Source organism: Gossypium hirsutum, chromosome D10 (assembly GCF_007990345.1).
Source record: "Gossypium hirsutum isolate 1008001.06 chromosome D10, Gossypium_hirsutum_v2.1, whole genome shotgun sequence".
In the NCBI taxonomy this organism is placed as follows: Eukaryota; Viridiplantae; Streptophyta; class Magnoliopsida; order Malvales; family Malvaceae; genus Gossypium; species Gossypium hirsutum.
Window position 1 is genome coordinate 37858406 of NC_053446.1, and position 17462 is coordinate 37875867.

At 33.1% G+C, this 17462-nt stretch overlaps 1 protein-coding gene across 5 annotated transcripts; it reads left to right on the forward strand.

The window, feature by feature from the left end:
• Positions 1-3819: 3819 nt before the first annotated feature.
• LOC107915026 (putative ion channel POLLUX-like 2) lies at positions 3820-15368 on the forward strand. Of its 5 annotated transcripts, XM_016844119.2 has the most exons (23): positions 3820-4350; positions 5223-5338; positions 5903-6006; positions 7787-8079; positions 9173-9244; positions 9602-9677; positions 10018-10172; positions 10272-10376; positions 10889-10975; positions 11532-11616; positions 11697-11844; positions 12249-12325; positions 12409-12489; positions 12834-13025; positions 13116-13229; positions 13420-13512; positions 13636-13762; positions 13833-13909; positions 14025-14072; positions 14169-14238; positions 14330-14403; positions 14890-15000; positions 15097-15368. In XM_016844119.2, the coding sequence occupies exons 1-23, from the start codon at positions 4262-4264 to the stop codon at positions 15193-15195; spliced, it is 2493 nt and encodes an 830-aa protein (XP_016699608.1). In that variant the 5' UTR covers positions 3820-4261; the 3' UTR covers positions 15196-15368. The 5 variants fall into 5 exon arrangements, 4 of the variants coding, with proteins under 4 accessions (XP_016699608.1, XP_040958397.1, XP_016699609.1 ...); XR_005919483.1 differs by lacking the exon at positions 15097-15368 and having other exon boundaries at positions 14169-14225; XM_041102463.1 differs by lacking the exon at positions 7787-8079 and having other exon boundaries at positions 4202-4350.
• The last annotated feature ends 2094 nt before the right edge of the window (positions 15369-17462 follow it).

Below are 17462 nucleotides of genomic sequence, written 5' to 3' on the forward strand. Positions count from 1 at the left end.
GGTCATACATTTAACAAAATGAAACTATACAAACATTGCTGAGTCAAGGATCTTTGGCTATATGTTGGATCATGTTTCGTAACTTTGGGGTTTACCAATACTCAAAGAAAACAAACCATACGCTGAGGGATAAATACAAAGCCAAACATATATTTAGCTATGAATAATAATTCAATAATGTCACAATATCAAATTCCATCCAAATCACATTCAAATACAAAGCCAAACATATTTTACAATTTATTCCCTAAAATCAGGACAAGCATAACTTTCGATATAAAGCTTCAAATTAAAATCTGATTTTCATGTTTATTCATTGGGTGTAACACCTCTCACCTGGTTCGATCGCTGGACCCGAGTGATAAGATTCTACGTCAATTAAGAGAATAGTTACATGCAATTCATAATTCAAAAATTCAATTTATACATTGAATAACTACATATATTCACATAAATCACACTTTGCTAATAAAATGGGTTTAAATTGAGCTTACAAAAGCTCTAGAATTGACCAGCATCAAACAATGATCATTTTAAAAATTTACAAAAAGAAGGGCAATTGTGCAAAAAAGGGGTCACACGACCATGCGACAAACTGTGACTGTGTGAAATTGGAGTCACACGATCATGTACCCAGACCATGTAACTCACTGTGGCCGTATAGGTCAAAAATGCAATTATTCAACAAAAGTCTCACGATCGTGTGGCTAGGCCGTGTGAAAACTAAATGGTCAAATCTATCGTATTCACACGGGTGTGTAGCCAGCCCATGTGACAAACGAGAACCCTGTGCTTCTTATTCATCCTATAATTTAGTGGCACGCGATCATGTCACTAACCCGTGTGTGACACACAGTCGTGTGGCTAGACTGTGTAACATAAAATATGTCATTTATGGCCTACTTCATGCCAATGACATCCAATGCTAAATCTATATTCATTAGCACAATTTACCTACTCAAAAACCTGCATAAATCCAATAAGACATATACTAATTCATCACATTCATACAATAAACCAATTTGCCCTCAAATGGCACCCCAAAACAATCTATATAACATGAATCAACCTAACCATTTAAACATCATAATATGGCTCAAAATCAACTTTACAAGTTGCGTACCAAGTTTACTAAAACATTCAAGTTCCACACAAATATACTAATCATTCCATCACAACTAATTATTTTATCAAGTCCTACTTATAATATCTCACTTATCCACCATTTAAGTTATAACCCATACATGACTAATCCATATATCAAGAACTCCACTAGCAAATATCATAGCCAACATACATATATACATACATAATACTTCAAATACCAAAATATCATCCAAAAATTGTAACGTGCATAACCATAAGACTCCTTAGGTACATGCCATTAACTAACAAAAGATATCACCAAATTGTTAAGTTCGGGATCGCAGCTAGATGATGATACCGACGAATGTACAAGATCGAAACCTATCTTGCGCAGAAAAAACTAAACCTTACACTGCATATAACTCAATGATACTTCTATATTCGAATATTAGAACATAATATAAACCAAATACTACATTTTAATCTGTTAATCTACAAGTCTTAATACATCATCTAATTATTCATCTAATTTGCTTATCTTAAACTGAGCTATAATAGTTGCAACATAAACATTTTTCCTTTCCATATATCAATCGAATTGATTAAATCATACAAGATCAAAATCACATTTCCTAACTTATAGTCTGATATCCACTATCCAACCTTATTTCAATTCATTATACTCAATTTCTCAATTTCACTTATGTGACAGCTTACTTTATCATGAAATTGATTCAATTGCACATTTACAACAACATACAATATTTACAGAACTATTCAATTTGATCCTTATTGCTAACAATCAATTCAATTTAGCTTATTTTATCATTTCTAACTTACCTTATGATCTTACCATGCAGCACAGTTCATGAACGCAACAATTGAAAAGGTTCGGATTATATAGAAATAAAAATTGTAAACTCTGAGCTATTTGTTGACGACTTTGTATTTTTCCTTTGCATTTTGGGGAATCCAGGTTGACGTTAGCTACAAATTAAAATAAATACAACAATTTATCAATACACAAGCAATTTCACACTCAATTGCAATTTAGACAATTTTTGCATTTTATTCAATTTAGTCCTATAATCAGGACTAACATAACTTTCAATCTAGAACTCATTTTCAATCCGTTTTCACTATAGTCCATTTAGGACCTCTTATTTTTCATTTCCACCACCAATTTCAAAATTTATGCATTCTAGTCCCTATTGAACAAAACTATAAATTTACTTCACAACTTAGTCCTTTTTCAATTCTAAGCTTAAAGTTTTTCAATTTAACACCTAAAACTTCAAAATTTCAATAATGACATCCTCCTAAAACTTTAATAGATACGAAAAATAACACACGGGTCAACTAGGCTTAGCTCCTGGAATTTCTAAGATAAAAAAATTACAAGAAAATGACTAAATTGCACTAACCAATTGAAGATCAAAGGTTGAAACTCCTAAAGGCTGAAACTTCCTTTCTTCATCTTCTTGTTTCGGTTTGCATGAAAATAAAAAGATGAAAGTGTGCTTTGTGTTCCACTAACTTAGTTTTATCACATTTTATTTATTAATTTAATTAAATTTTATCACATTCTCTATTTACTATTAGAAAGTCACCATCCACTCAAATTGAATAGTGATATAATTGTCACTTTAGCCCTACTTTAAGTTCCAATTAAAAATGTCTAGCAATTAGTCTCGATACCTTAATTAATTACTAATTGATAAAATTATCTATCAAAGTTCAATTCGCCTATAACACAACTCAGTAAATATTAAATAAAAATATTTACGGGCTTAGTTCGCGAAAATGGGTCCCGAAAAAGTATTTACGGGCTTAGTTCGTGAAAACGGGGTCTTAAAACCACGTTTTTCGTCACCACTGATTTTCGGATCGTTACATTAGGGATTTGATATTTTATATTCTTATCACTATTTCTTAAAAAAATATTTTATTCAATTTGGTCCTTAATGTACAAAGCTAACAATTAATGTTTACAATTTAGTCATTTTCATAATCTATGCTTAAATTTTATCAATTTCACACCTAATTCATCAAATTTTCAATAATGAACAAATTGATACATGGACTAACTAAATCAAACTCTCACAATCATAAATCTATAAAGTTTACATGGAACTAACTTAACTTATCTTGTTACTTTATAATGACCAAATGCTTTTAAGCTCAACAATGGTGTTTTTTATTTTCCTTCGAGTGGATAGTGAAGCTTGAAAATGATTTATTTGGCATAAAAAAAACTTTTTGAATTCCCCGTAGTAAGAGATTTGGCTAATGAAAAAGCTTTAAAGGCCGCCCAATATCCTTTCTTTTTCCAAACATTTTTTTGAATACGCTTTTTTAATGTAGAAATATTTTTTTTGGAACTGCCATTCAAAAAAAGTCATTTAGTTGTATAGTTGGATGTCAAAGACATCTATTTTAAAAACAAAACAATCAATCTTTTGATGTCATTATTTATATATTCCTATAGATTTTATAAATTATAATTATATATATACTACAATACAAATTGCAATTGGTTACAGTCCAAATATAGATAATTGTTTTGTACTTGATGCAGAATTATGAACAATTATAGAGAGATTGGATATAACTAGGAAAAGAGACATAAAACAATTATTGGTGGGAAGTGATTGTTTGATTGCGATTAATATCTTTAATGATTAGACAGAGAAGATAAAAAAGAATCTAGCACAAATCGTTAGAGAACTGTTAGCAAGAGATTAGCATGTAAAGGTAATCTTTATTCAAGGCAGAGCGAATATGGCTTCCGATTTTATGAGAGCATTAAAAAGAAATGTTCCTTTTGGATCAAGGATTTATGATGTACCTGCTAAAGTATTTAACTTCCTTCACTACCCAAAAAAAAAAAAAAAGCTAAAAGTTTGGATGCCATTTTTAAATGGTCGCTCCCATGTTTTCTTTCTATTTTCAATCTCAGACTTTGCTTCCCTTCCAGGTCCCATGTCTCATGTCCCAACCAGTGTTAGCTCTTCCGGTTACTACTCTTACCTTTATTTCCTTACCTTCCACACGCACAGTACCCAAATGCATCTAACTCTCGTTTTCTCTCTTTTTCTTCAAACCCATTTCAAAAGTCCTTTCATTTTTTAAGGTTTTTTTGTTTTCCTTCCATCACCAAGAGAGAAAAGAAAAGATGACCCTTTTTCATTTACAGAGTCCTCAGCCATGTTTCTTGCCCCCAAGAATTTCCAGGCTGACTCAAACATCTTCTTCTTCAACAAGGTACTTTTCCATGTTCAAGAATCTTTCTTTTTCTTTTTTTCTTTTTGAACATGAATTAATGAACTTAAGCTTCTGATGTGATTGGAGTTCTGGTAGTAATCCATTGGTGATCCTACGAGTTTAAAACATTCATTTTTCTCTAAATCTTTATGTTGATGGTCTCAAAGATTAAAGTCAACTTCTTTGTATGATTATTTATGTTTTGTTCTTGGGGTGTTTTGTGCTAAATCCCCTAAGCATTGACATTTTATGTACTATCATGGCTACAGTATTACATATAATAGTTAATCAACTAGCTGAAGAGAGGGGTGACTAGTGAGCAGGGATTTTTATTTCTTAATCTGAGTAGTGAATGCTTCCTGATCTGTCATTTCTTCTTTTCGACTATTTATAAATCAGAGGGAGCTTATTTAGTGGGGTTCTGAATGCGGTTGTGGAATTAATTTCAAGAAGTTGAAACCTGTACTAAAAAGGTGTTGTTACAGCACTGGGATTAAAAAGCATCAATATTTTGACTGTTGCACTTTCTCAGAACTGTTGATGCGAAACATCCTTACAATGCTGATTTGTTCTTGAAGCATCTATGGTATCCATGCCACTTCTGTAATTAGTGATTTGAGTTTAAACTGTTTGGTCAAGGGAAAAAAAAGAAAGCTTTTTCATTTCATTTTCTTCACTTGTCTTTTTGTCGGATCAATCAGATAATTATTTATTTCCAAAGAATGGTTTGTGGTTTCAAACAGAACATTTGCCTTGAAGGGTTGCCTTCTCATTTTCATTTAATGTAGTTCATTGTAGGAGAGCTCAGCTGCATGACTAAAATAAAAAAGATGTTTGGATTAAGCATATGATGTTCTTGAATTTTGTTTTAGAACACAAGGCACAAGAGGCTCAAACAATATGATACTTCTCCAGAAATCAATGCCATGCAGCTATTGGTGGAACAATTCTTCACCTAACAATGCACCTAACTGTATACACAAAGGAGGTGAGTCCTACATCTGCCTTAAGAGTTTGTCAAACCGATACCTATGTTCAGTTTATCAACACATAATTAATCTTTATCTTTTGATGTTACTGTTTTAATCAATCTGTTAAATTTCTGTCACATAGGTAAATAGGTAAATTTGGAATTTGGGATAGTTAGATTAATTGAGTCCGCATAACATGATTACTCATTTTAGTTATTTTGTAGTTGTGCAAGCTAATCCAAACTTGTTTGATAAGAATGTTAAATGGGTCAATCTATTTTGGCCTCAACAATATGAAGGTAAATCAACTTGTTAACTTTGTGCCTGGTTCAACTTATGATATGAGCAATTGTTATCCATGTTGGCTTGGGAACAGCTACAGAAAAACAGTAGGTTATGAAGAAGAAATATGCTAGTTGGTGTTTTACGAGACCATTGTTACACTTCGAATTCCTTTTGAGTCCCCTCCTGTTCATCTCTTTTCATAGCATGTTAGAGTCTCTTCTCTTCTTTTTGTTTTCTTTAAAAAAATCAATATATTTTCATGTTTCAAAAGAAATGTGATAGCTTCCCTTCTCCAGGAAAATGGAAACCTTCTAGTCAAAAAGCAACAGATAAGTTGGAGTGTGTTTCAAATAATTCAAATGTCAAATTCTTTAGGATTGATCTACAGAATAGTTCTCAGGTCAGCCTTATATCCTGGATTCCAAAAGTGTTAACGTGGATTTTCTTTCTTGATGTTATAAATATATATGTTATTCAATGATTTTTTAAAGGACCTGGAGTTATGGTATATCTTTCCCTTTCCACTCATTTCTTCTACGTTAATTGTTACTATGAGTGTTGTATGCATATGCTGTTTTTTTTTTCGTCTTTCTTTATTTTCCAGGGGAGCTGGATTCAGTCATTCTTAATACTCATGCTGCCTAATCTTTTGTGTGCATGTTAGTGTCTGTAATATGACTGATATAGTTTCACTCACATCAATCAGTATCATTATGATAGAGTAATAGAACAGATCTTAAACTGTCAGTAGGGATTGCGTTATCAGGTTGCTCACTGATTTTCTTTTCATATTGCATCTTATATTGTTTTGTAGATGAAAGTTGTTGGACTGAGGTATAGCATAAAAAATTCAGTTTAATCTGCTTACTCTGCTGAAATAAATTTGATTCTTTATGTAAGCTTCATACTACAGTGGCACCGTCCAGGATGTGAGGAAATTTTTGCAGCCTAAATATAGTGGTAAAGAGTCAAGTAGCAATTAGTGGAAGGATTTGGGAAATTTGTAGTTGGTTGCGGTTGGAAAGGAAAGTCTCTCATAGACATTGGTGAAGCAATAGGAATGCTGTAAAACTGACAGTAGATGAACTTATTGAGGAGCAGGAACAGTGAAGGGTGAATTTGAAGCGGCAGAAGCAAGACCAGGTAAGAGAGCAGGAAGCATTAGAGAAATTTGTTCTCTAGATAGGATAAAATCACAGGGACCAAAGGATTATAGGTTTTACATAAAAATCGGAATGCTGCAGCAGAACAAAAATTGCTTTAAGATCAAATGAAGATAATAGGTGCTCCACCAGTATATGCTACCTATGTTATTTGGATTTGGTTAGTGTTGGATTGAGTATGTATCTAACACAGGTTTGTTCAATTTTTCAAAGGTTTCCTTGCATTTGGAGGGTCCTTGGAGTGTCATATTCCTATACCTGTGTTTAGATATGTGTAAGACATTAGTGTCAAATATGGTTACTTCAAGAAAAATGAAGCATGGAGTAACATAGTATGCTACCATAACATGAGTCTGCTTTGATTTCAATATTGTCTTCCTCTTCCATCCCCCCCGAAAAAAAAAAAAAACCGATCTTCCTCTTTAGTAAACAAAATTGGAGAAAGAAAGAAGAAAAATCTGATCAAGGGAGCTAGTTGAGTATGAAGCAACTTAGTTGAGATTGATCAGGATATGAACCTCTTCCTCTTCACAATGCACAATGAAACCCGATTAAGTGCCATCTTGGATATGAACCAAATGGATTTATAACATACAGTAGAATGAAAAGGACAAAATAAATCTGAATAACCTATTGTTGGGTTGAGGATATAAATGAGAGAAAACCAAACAAAAGGAGATATGTTTTCCATATAAGCCCTTCATTCTTCATAAGAAGATTTGTTACAATATTCTGGACTGCTTAAAATAAGGCAATCTTGCCATTTACTGGACCATTTGGCTGCTGTCACTGTAGTGGAAGCTTGCTCTAGTATCCGTTAGTATTTCTGATTTTCCATCTTTATTATCGCACATCTATTTTGCTACAGGATGTTGTTTCTACATTATTATTAGTTTGTCTTCTAGCAACTTGCTGCGTGGTCATTCTTTTTCTTTTCTTTGAATGATACAACCATAAGGTTGGTGATTATAAGCTACAGATTTTAATGTCCTAATTTTCTTGACGTCATCCTTGCAGCTGCAGGGTCATCGAGCTAAACTGACCACTGGAACTGTGTCGTCATTTTTCTTACTAAGTCTAATGCAATTAGATTTCCCCAACAGATTAGTGAAGATGATCCATGACTTATTTCCACATCTACTTCAGATTTTGGCAGCTAGAAGCTTACCTCTTGCCTGCATATCTAGTTCCTTGAATAAACCAACGCCTCTTAACCTGGACTTGTCCTTGCCTTCGATTCAGGATATTAGATGGAACTTTGCGCGGCTACTGTATTTATTCAACATTCAAATGGAGAAAAATGTTGCCACGTAAGTGAAGGTTACCATCCTATGGAGAAAAATGGATGCTCCTTTGGACCTGCTTTACGAAGATTGATTAGTGATCTCTTTTAATAAGCATGAACTTATTTTCAGAGTAAATTGGTAACATGCAACGTTGGCAGGGATCAAAAATGTTTTTGAGATACAATGCTAGTTTGGCCACCATTTCTTAGTGTAAGCTTTTAGGCCTACTGGTATCATGGAATTAAAACAAGGTTAACTTAATGTCCTGGGCAACCCTTGTTATGTTAGCCTTAATATTATTAAATGGTAAGTATAGGGCGTCTTGGACCACTTCCATTTCCAGAACTCTGGGCTTGCAAGCGAAGGGAAGTGTAAAGAGACATAATGTCAGTTTACCTCAACCTATCAATTTAAGCTTTTATTCTGATGTTTGCTTTTATGTAATAAATTTACTAAGAAACTAATATTAACTGAATGGTAATGAATTAAGCACGTTAAGAAGGCAATATTGATTCTAAATTGTGTATCTTTACTAGCCAAAAGAGGCTTGTGGACTGTTAGGTGATTTTATCTTACTTCAGTGTGTCTTAGGTTTTTTTTTATTTGATATACATATTCACGTTTGGCCTCTTCTACTACATATTAGATTGGATGCTTAACATCAAAGCTCAAATTTATTCTGTTATTCATGTTTGTTACCTCATGTGGGGTTAAGCGGTTTTTCCCTCTGGTCTTGTATTCAAGTTAGGCCTTTCCACCTATTGACAGTAGGTTTTTGGTTAGTGCCAAAGTAATTGAAATAAATCTTGGAAAAGATGTTCTAGGATGAAACTAGAAAATCTCATGTAGAGCTTCACAGGAGACCTTGTATATGACTTTTGTTTAATATATTGCTAATTAGTTTAAATTCTTGGTAGATCCCAAAAGATGTAAATTATGTATGATCACAATCAACTTACTTTTGCTGAATAAAAATGTCGCAGGTTAAAAGTTGTTAATGTTGCCTCTGTTATCTTCAATATATATAACTTCCGTTCCCTTCTTGAGTGTGTATGGACTTTATAGTTCAGAATTTGTGTTAAGAATGGATTTATTCTCTTGTTTCTAACGTTTGTAGGTTTCTTGTGGTTCTCCTTGTAGCATGCTGCTCATTTGTTGTTATTGGTGGTTTCCTGTTCTTCAACTTTAGGTAATGTATTTGAATATTAATTTATAGATGATTGTGGAAAGTTTATGGTAAATGATATGTTAACGTAGTGAAGCTTTTTTATGTTTAACTTTTGTTGCAAAATCTTTTATGCCTTGATTATATTTCTTCAAAAATTTACAATTGTCCCCTTTCAGTGTCTCTTCACTGAAATTTATAATATGATCACAGCTAAAGAGAAATGAGAGAAGCAATATGATAAACATGTGATCTTATTTGGCTTTACATAGCAAAGAATTCCTTTATCATTATCATGTCTTCCATTCTTTTTATCTTCGATGTTTATTTGTTTATGATACCTCATATGTTGCACTTTTATGAATGCTTTGAATAATGCAGGGGAAATACACAATCACTCAAGGATTGCTTGTGGGAAGCATGGGCATGCTTGTGTTCATCATCTACCCATTTAAGAGTGCGTGATGTGTTATGAACCTAGTCATTTTTTTTCTTTAAGATATGATCACATTCATATTCCTTGCATGGTTATAAAATTGAAATTTAGAACTTTATCATCTGAAAAACATATTTGTATGTTGAACTACTGCAAAGAACGCGTATTGAACGTGTTATTGGCTTCATTCTTTCTATATGGGGCATATTATTTTATTCTCGGTTGTTAAGCACAATGACAGAGCAATTCAGAGTACGCATGGCAATCTAGAGCACATTTTACCTTTTTCAGTTTTACAAAGATCCTTATTATTTACTCAAGCTACCATAAATGCCCTTAACATTTTGATATTGGTTGGCAGAACAACATGCAAAAACTCAGGGAAGGTGCACAAGTACAAGTTCTGGAAACAGATCATATAATCATTTGTGGTATAAATGGTCGTCTAGCTTTCATACTAAAGCAGATAAATAAATATCATGAATTTGCTGTGCGCTTAGGTACTGCTACAGCCAGGTAAGCTATTACACCGCCATTTTCGAATTTTTTTATTTCTTTATTTATTATTTTTTTTATGAGTAGTTATTTGCTTTGACATGCATTTTGCTTTAATAGGAAGCAAAGAATTCTTCTTATGTCAGATCTTCCAAGGAAGCAAGTTGACAAGCTGGCTGACAACATTGCCAAGGATTTTAACCATATTGATATCCTTACAAAGAGGTACAAGAAAAATGTCTTTCCTTCCCTTAATTTACAATTTCCAACTACGTTTCCCTTTCATAGTTATTTTCAGGCCTGGGTAAACACCAACTATGTTTCCCTTCCATAGTCAATAACCAGTGTAAAACATTTCAAAATATTCATCAGTATCGTTTTAAATTAGAAATCGTGTTAATGATAGGGCGTCCTTTGTTGGTGATGCACTTTAGTAGAGGACCTTGTCCTATTGATCTAACTAAAGATATTATCCCGAAAGAGCACAATGTGAGATAAAATAATTGACCATTTTACGCCCGGTGGGAGGGGGGGGGGAGGGGGGCTTCCTTTTTGTCATTGTTGTTTCTTCTATATATCTTAATCTAAATTTATTCTGTACAACTCAGTACATGGTAGTGCACAAGAAAAGCTTCTGATCCATATTGGTGTTCATGAAACAGACACAAATTCTAATTGGTTGAGTTAGAATTATCTATTATCATTAAGCTTCCTCAACATTGTTTCTACTTTTGTAGTTGTAGCCTTAGTTTGACAAAATCATTTGAAAGAGCAGCAGCCGATAAGGCACGGGCCATTATTGTACTGCCCACAAAAGGAGATCAGTAAGACTTCTGTCAGCTATATATTAAATTATTTTTAACTGCTTTTATTTTTACTTTCTCTTCTGCAGGTTGTGTAAAATAATTTGTAATATTAGTTTCATTTTTCTACTTTTTTGGGTGCTACATTGTATCATTTAGAATATCCTTAGCTAACCTGGTTTCCTTGAACCTTTTCGAGTCAGGGACCTCCATCCTATGCAAGCCACGGCCTATGGCTGCTTTGCATAATAGAGCTCATGCTGGCCTGCTCACTCCTATGATGCAAAGTTTAGCTGTTTTATATTTCTAGATAATTAGTAGTTTGAAAATCAAACTTAACAGTGCAATAATTGACCCTTAAACTTAGACTTGAGGGTTTGGAAAACTATGAAGAAAGCCAGAAATTTTGTTGTATATTGCATTGAAGAATGGAGTAAAGATAATAGCTACAGCAGCTATTAGACTATCCTGAGCTCTTTTCTATCCAGTTCTTTGCATGTTCATTTTTTAATTAGTCCATAATACAGACAAATTTTCTTTAGGGGAGTTTAGTGACAGCAGTTCGTTAACTGATTAGGTATGAAGTTGATACTGATGCATTTCTCTCTGTCCTAGCGCTTCAACCTATTCCCAAGATGAATTCTGTCCCTACTGTTGTTGAGGTATATGCATTTGCATAACCATAGGCTCAATATTGTACTACCAAGAAAATTGAGTTCAATTTCGGCATTTTCTGATGCAGGTTTCAAACTCCAACACTTGTGAGCTCTTGAAGTCAATCTCTGAATTGAAAGTAGAGCCTGTAGAAAATGTAGCTTCTAAATTATTTGTTCAATGTTCTCGGCAAAAGGGGCTCATAAAGATCTACAGACACTTGCTTAATTATCAAAGTACAGTATGATTCTCGCTAATAGTTTTTATTATCCTGATATCTGAAAGCTTTAAAGATTAAGATTCCTTGTTGATAGCCACATTTTCTTTGTCAAGAGCACAGACATCAGCAGTTAGACATATTCACTCTTGGTAAATTTGGGATGGTCGTGAACCCAAATAATGGTTAAAGAAGGGGGTAGTTTTCCTTCTTTGGTCTGCAAAACCATTCCTAGTTTCTTTCTTGTTTAATAGCACTATTTAGCTTGGCTACAGAACTTAACCGAGTATTCTCTGTTGCGTTAAAGAAACTCTAAGGTCCATTTATTGGGAGTACAAAATTATTTTTCAAATTTCAGTTCTTGTTCATACCATTATGTTGTAGTTTTCTGCTCCAACATTAATTAGGATCATGTTATTGCAGAAAATGTATTCAATCTTTGCCATTTTCCTAGATTAACAGGGTTGACATATCAACAAATAAGACGTGGTTTTCAAGAGGTAATGCTTTTTTGCTAAAGCTTAGTGCTTATCAGTGCGAAGAATAACATCCATGCTGTTTTCTTATATTGATTTCTTTTCAGGTAATTGTTTGCGGTCTTTATCGGAGTGGTAAGATATACTTCCATCCTGCGGATGATGAAATTCTTCAGCAAACTGACAAAGTACGTAGACAATATGAGTTTTTGAACTTTTACATTCATATTTTTTGACATTTCAATGTTAAGATCCAAAATTTGTTAGTATTTTCATGGACTGAAATGTAAGTTCCATTTTAATAGAAATATAATGTACCAATAATAGATCGTTGAAGTCTTCTACACTGTAACTATTTAAAATTGTTGTCCTTTTATCTCTGTGTATGCAACCGTGATAGTTTCATGGTGATACAACTACTGAAAATGATTTTGCTTGAAATGAACTACTAAACTGAAATTTCTAGTCCATGCATTCCTTCTCTGATCATATCATGTATACTTCCTGACATATTTCTCTTTTATCCATGTAGGTATTGTTAATTGCACCTATTCATAGGACAACAAAACACCAACTTGCATTGTCAGATGTAGGAAATCAAACCAACACACTACAAAGTCCAAATGTTCTCAAAAACAACAGTGATACTCCGACTCCTGCTTTAGAATTGAGACAAGAACGGCTTCTGAATGTTGTGAAACGAGCCAACAAGCTGGGGTCAAAGGTAAGCTTTCCAAAGGGATAGTGTTTTAAGTGACCACATCTGTTGAATGTTCTGGAAGTCCCCTTGTATATTCTCTTGGTTTCAAAGCAGGCATCGGATAGGAGTCTAGGCCCCAAAGAATACATACTTATGCTCGGATGGCGCCCAGACGTTGTACAAATGATTGAAGAGTATGATAATTATCTCGGCCGTGGAAGTGTGTTGGTATGCTTTTAATTTTCTTTTTGGATTCTTATTAAGTCTAGTATTTTAATCATAACCCTTCCCTCATATCCTGTTGGATCGGATGCTGTTTTTAGCCCCAATCGATCATGTTACTTCTTGATGAAAAACATCTTTAATACATATGCATTTGTTAATTTCAGACTATTCATGTGCTATCTGTGCTTTACAGGAAATCTTATCAGATGTCCCATTAGAAGAAAGGAAGAAGGCAAGCTACATTTCTGGTCAAAGAAAGCTAAAAAATGTCCAGGTTATCCATAGGGTACGGTCTTGTTCCATTGATCTTGTGGAACTACTCGGTACTTTTATTTGTACTCGGAATGACGTAATGCTAAGCCTTCTATCATTTCCTTCTAATCTGTCACTTTATTTTCATGCATTGCAGATTAGAAACTCCATGAACTATGATACCTTGGAGGAAACCATAATGAACATACAAAATTTTATCAAGAAAGTGAATCAAATTCCTTTATCTGTAGTTGTGATTTCCAATAAAGAATGGCTTCTTGGAGGTATTGATAATTGATAGAGAATGTTTCTGTTGGTAAATTTTAATCCTTCAGCTAACTCTTTCCTTCTCAGATCCGTCAAGGGCTGACAAACGATCGGCATACTCTCTTCTTCTTGCTGAAAATATTTGCAACAAACTCAGAGTGACGGTGAGTTTAGTTTAATAGTATCTTTGGTAACCTCATTAGCGAAAAACGATATTAAAGCATTTCCTTGGAATTATAATTTGAAAATCAAGTATTAAGAGAATCAATTTTTCTGCAGGTGCAAAATCTAGTTGCAGAGATTAGTGACTCAAAATTTGGCAAACAAGTAATCCTTTTATTGACTTTGAGAATTGCTTACTTTGTGGTCTTTGATTCTCTAAGGTTTTTTTCACATATTTAATATATCCGTAAAACTCTGCAGATTACAAGAATCAAGCCATCCGTGACTTATATTGCGGCTGAGGAAGTGATGAGTCTTGTAACAGCTCAAGGTCTTGAAAGTTATAACTGCCAATAGTTATATTTATACTATTGGCATATGTTATCTTAAGAAATAACTGTATGTTGTGTTGTGCATGACAGTTGCTGAACACAGTGAGCTGAATGAGGTGTGGAAAGACATTTTAAATGCTGAAGGTGATGAAATATATGTAAAGGTAAAGACAATCTCTCTGATTTATTTATTTCATGCTTGAACTTACCGAAAATGAAGGGGATAACTTGGTGTTTGAGGTTAGCCATGGTCAATTTCTATAAAAAAAAATCTGTTTTGTTATAGCGTAAAACCAAGCATTTCATCTCAATATGTTATGCGAGTGTGGAATAAAATATAGGTCGTTCAGTAACTCAGGGTTTAGTGCAATCGGTTCATGTAGGTACCTTTAAGAGACGGCATTCAGTGGATTTAGTAACCCTTTTTTCTATCCCTAGATTACAACCTCCGTAAGATCAACTTTAGGTAATTCAACATTTCATGAAGAGGAACTAGAGCAGTCAGATTGCCGCGTTGGATTCTTCTCAAACTGGGCCAAGAAGATTAATGACTTAATGAGAGATATTAATAGAAATAATATTGCAGCCAAAGCTTTTGTTTATCATACGAAGAATAAGTTTTGGATTGCTGCTTACCTGTGTCTTGACAGGATATAAACCTATACATGAAAGAAGGGGAGAAGCTGTCGTTCTCAGAGCTATCCGAAAGGGCATTTTTGCGAGGAGAAGTTGCAATAGGATATATCAAAAACAACAAAACTGTATGTTCCATTAATGACCGTTTAAAAAGCATGCTTTAAGATATTTAGGTTTCATAGTTAGTAATATCTTTTTCTATTGTTGGTTACACTCTGCAGGTTATTAACCCAACTCCCAAGTCACAACCTCTGTCCCTAGAAATGATAGATTTACTAGTTGTTATATCAGAGCTGGAAGGAGAGCAACCTGTTGTCTGAATTCTAAATAAATCATCCTTGCTTGTTTATCTTTTTAGTCTCATGGTGAGGATTAGAGATTAAGAGAAACTTCTTGAATTTGCTGACTAGTGAAATTTAGAATTGTTGTTTATAGAAAATGTATTATTTTATGATTGTAAATTTGAAAAGAAAATAAAGAGGTTTATTTTTCACATTTCAGAAAATTTGAAGTTAAACATGTAATTTATACTTGTCCTATCAATTATTATTATTATTCGTTATGAGTATCTTTAGATTAATTGTTGGAACAACGAAAATCTGCAAATATACACAATCATAACAAGTAATAAAGTGACAGGTAAATGTTGAGTTATCGTACCCATAGGGACTGTAAAAAAGAATATTTATGAAATTAATGTTAAAACACTTTGGTGATGGAAAATATTTTGGTTTAAAGATAATTAAAAACTAAGGGTTAAAAATTAAGTAAAAAAAATTAAAAATAAAAAGGTTTTAATGCACGATTTCAAATAAGGTTTAATCAAGGATATAATTGTGTTAGATTAATTACATTCCTTTAACTTAGAATTATTAAACTTATGTTTATACTGCTATGAACAAATTCACGATAACTTGGTAATTTGTTAACTACTGCTCATACATACTTATTAAATTAATCAATCTCTTGAACATTTTTCAATGTCAATCCAAGCGATTAATCAATCTTCACAAGCATATAAAAGATCAAGTGAGGTAACAGAGTATTTCTACCTTAAAACAGTTTAATCACAATAATCTTGCAAGTTATGCAAGGCATATGTATCGCCAAACACAATGCTAAATTAACTTCAGCTACCTTAGAAGAATAAACATGCATTGATTAAGTATTGTGTCGATTAATTACAATTTCAATACAATTTAATAATTAATTCATTAGTTATCTAACAATTAATATTGCAAGAATAACTTAGGCATGATTTTACTTAATCAAGCATCTTACCGAGGCCTATAACAGCACAAACACAATTTCAATAATTCAAGCAAGCAAAATATAATCAACCCAACACGGATTAAATTCAAGCTAGATTGATTAAAATAACCATTTCAATAGCATAAATATTCATTAACATGTTTGTTAAAACAACAACGAAATTTAAAGAGATAGGGAACAAGAAGCAAATCCAGTGTTTCTCCGTTCTTCGTTCTCCGTTGTCCTCGGCTATCAAGGTGGCTTATGAACACTTTAATTGCTACTCAACAATGGCTGATGAGGACCTCTTTCCCAGGAGAAGAAATCGGCACTTGAACAAAAGGGAAAATGGGAAGGAAAAGTTGAGAGAAAGTGAGAGAGGAGAAGAGAAAATGAGAGTGTGAGGGATGAGTTGAATGATCAGCAAGGAGTGGCTTTTATAGCTGATTGTGGCTGCTAAAAATAGCAAATTCCATCAGCCAAAGAGACCCCCCTTGGCCGGCCACACACATGGCAAAGTACACAAAACACAAAATACACAAAATACAAAACACAATTATTATTACATCGAATCAAAAGTATGAAATTGCACAAAACAAAAAATACACAAAAATTCCCCACATTATACAAGGGTCAAATATCCCTAATGCTCATACAAGTCCACACATTTCATTTATTTCACATTTTAATCCCTCAAAAATTTAATTTTACAGTTTAGCCCTAATTACTCAATTTCACCAAAAACTCTAAGACAAAACATGTTAATCTTCCACATATCTTCCATATTTCATCATCAACTATTACAAAGATCAAACATTCATCAATGGAATATCACAAAATCAACATCAAATTCAAAAATTAAAGCATGGGTCTTGTAGTACACAAAGCAACGATCTCAAAAACGTAAAAAATATCAAAAACTGAAACAAAATCATACCTTAATCAAGTTTGTTTTGTGCCGAAACCTAACTTGGTTTTTCTTTCTTTTCTTTTGTTAAGATTCAACCATGGAAGAAGATGATAGCTAGTTTAAATTTCATGTATTTTTAATTACATATAATGTAATAATAAGCTATTTACCTTACTAATCTTATTTACTAAATAATATATATTTAAGCATTAAGGTTAGTCTTGTCCATCTATATAGTGGGTTTATTGCACTTTTAAGCCTCCTAATTAATAAGACATCAACAAATAGATGCTTTTAAATTAGATCCCTAAGTTTTTATTTTACACGATTAAGCCATTTTTATCAAATTGAGTACTTAAATGATCAAATTTTCATACGAAATTTTCACACACTGAAATTCACATACTGTAAATACTAAAAATAATT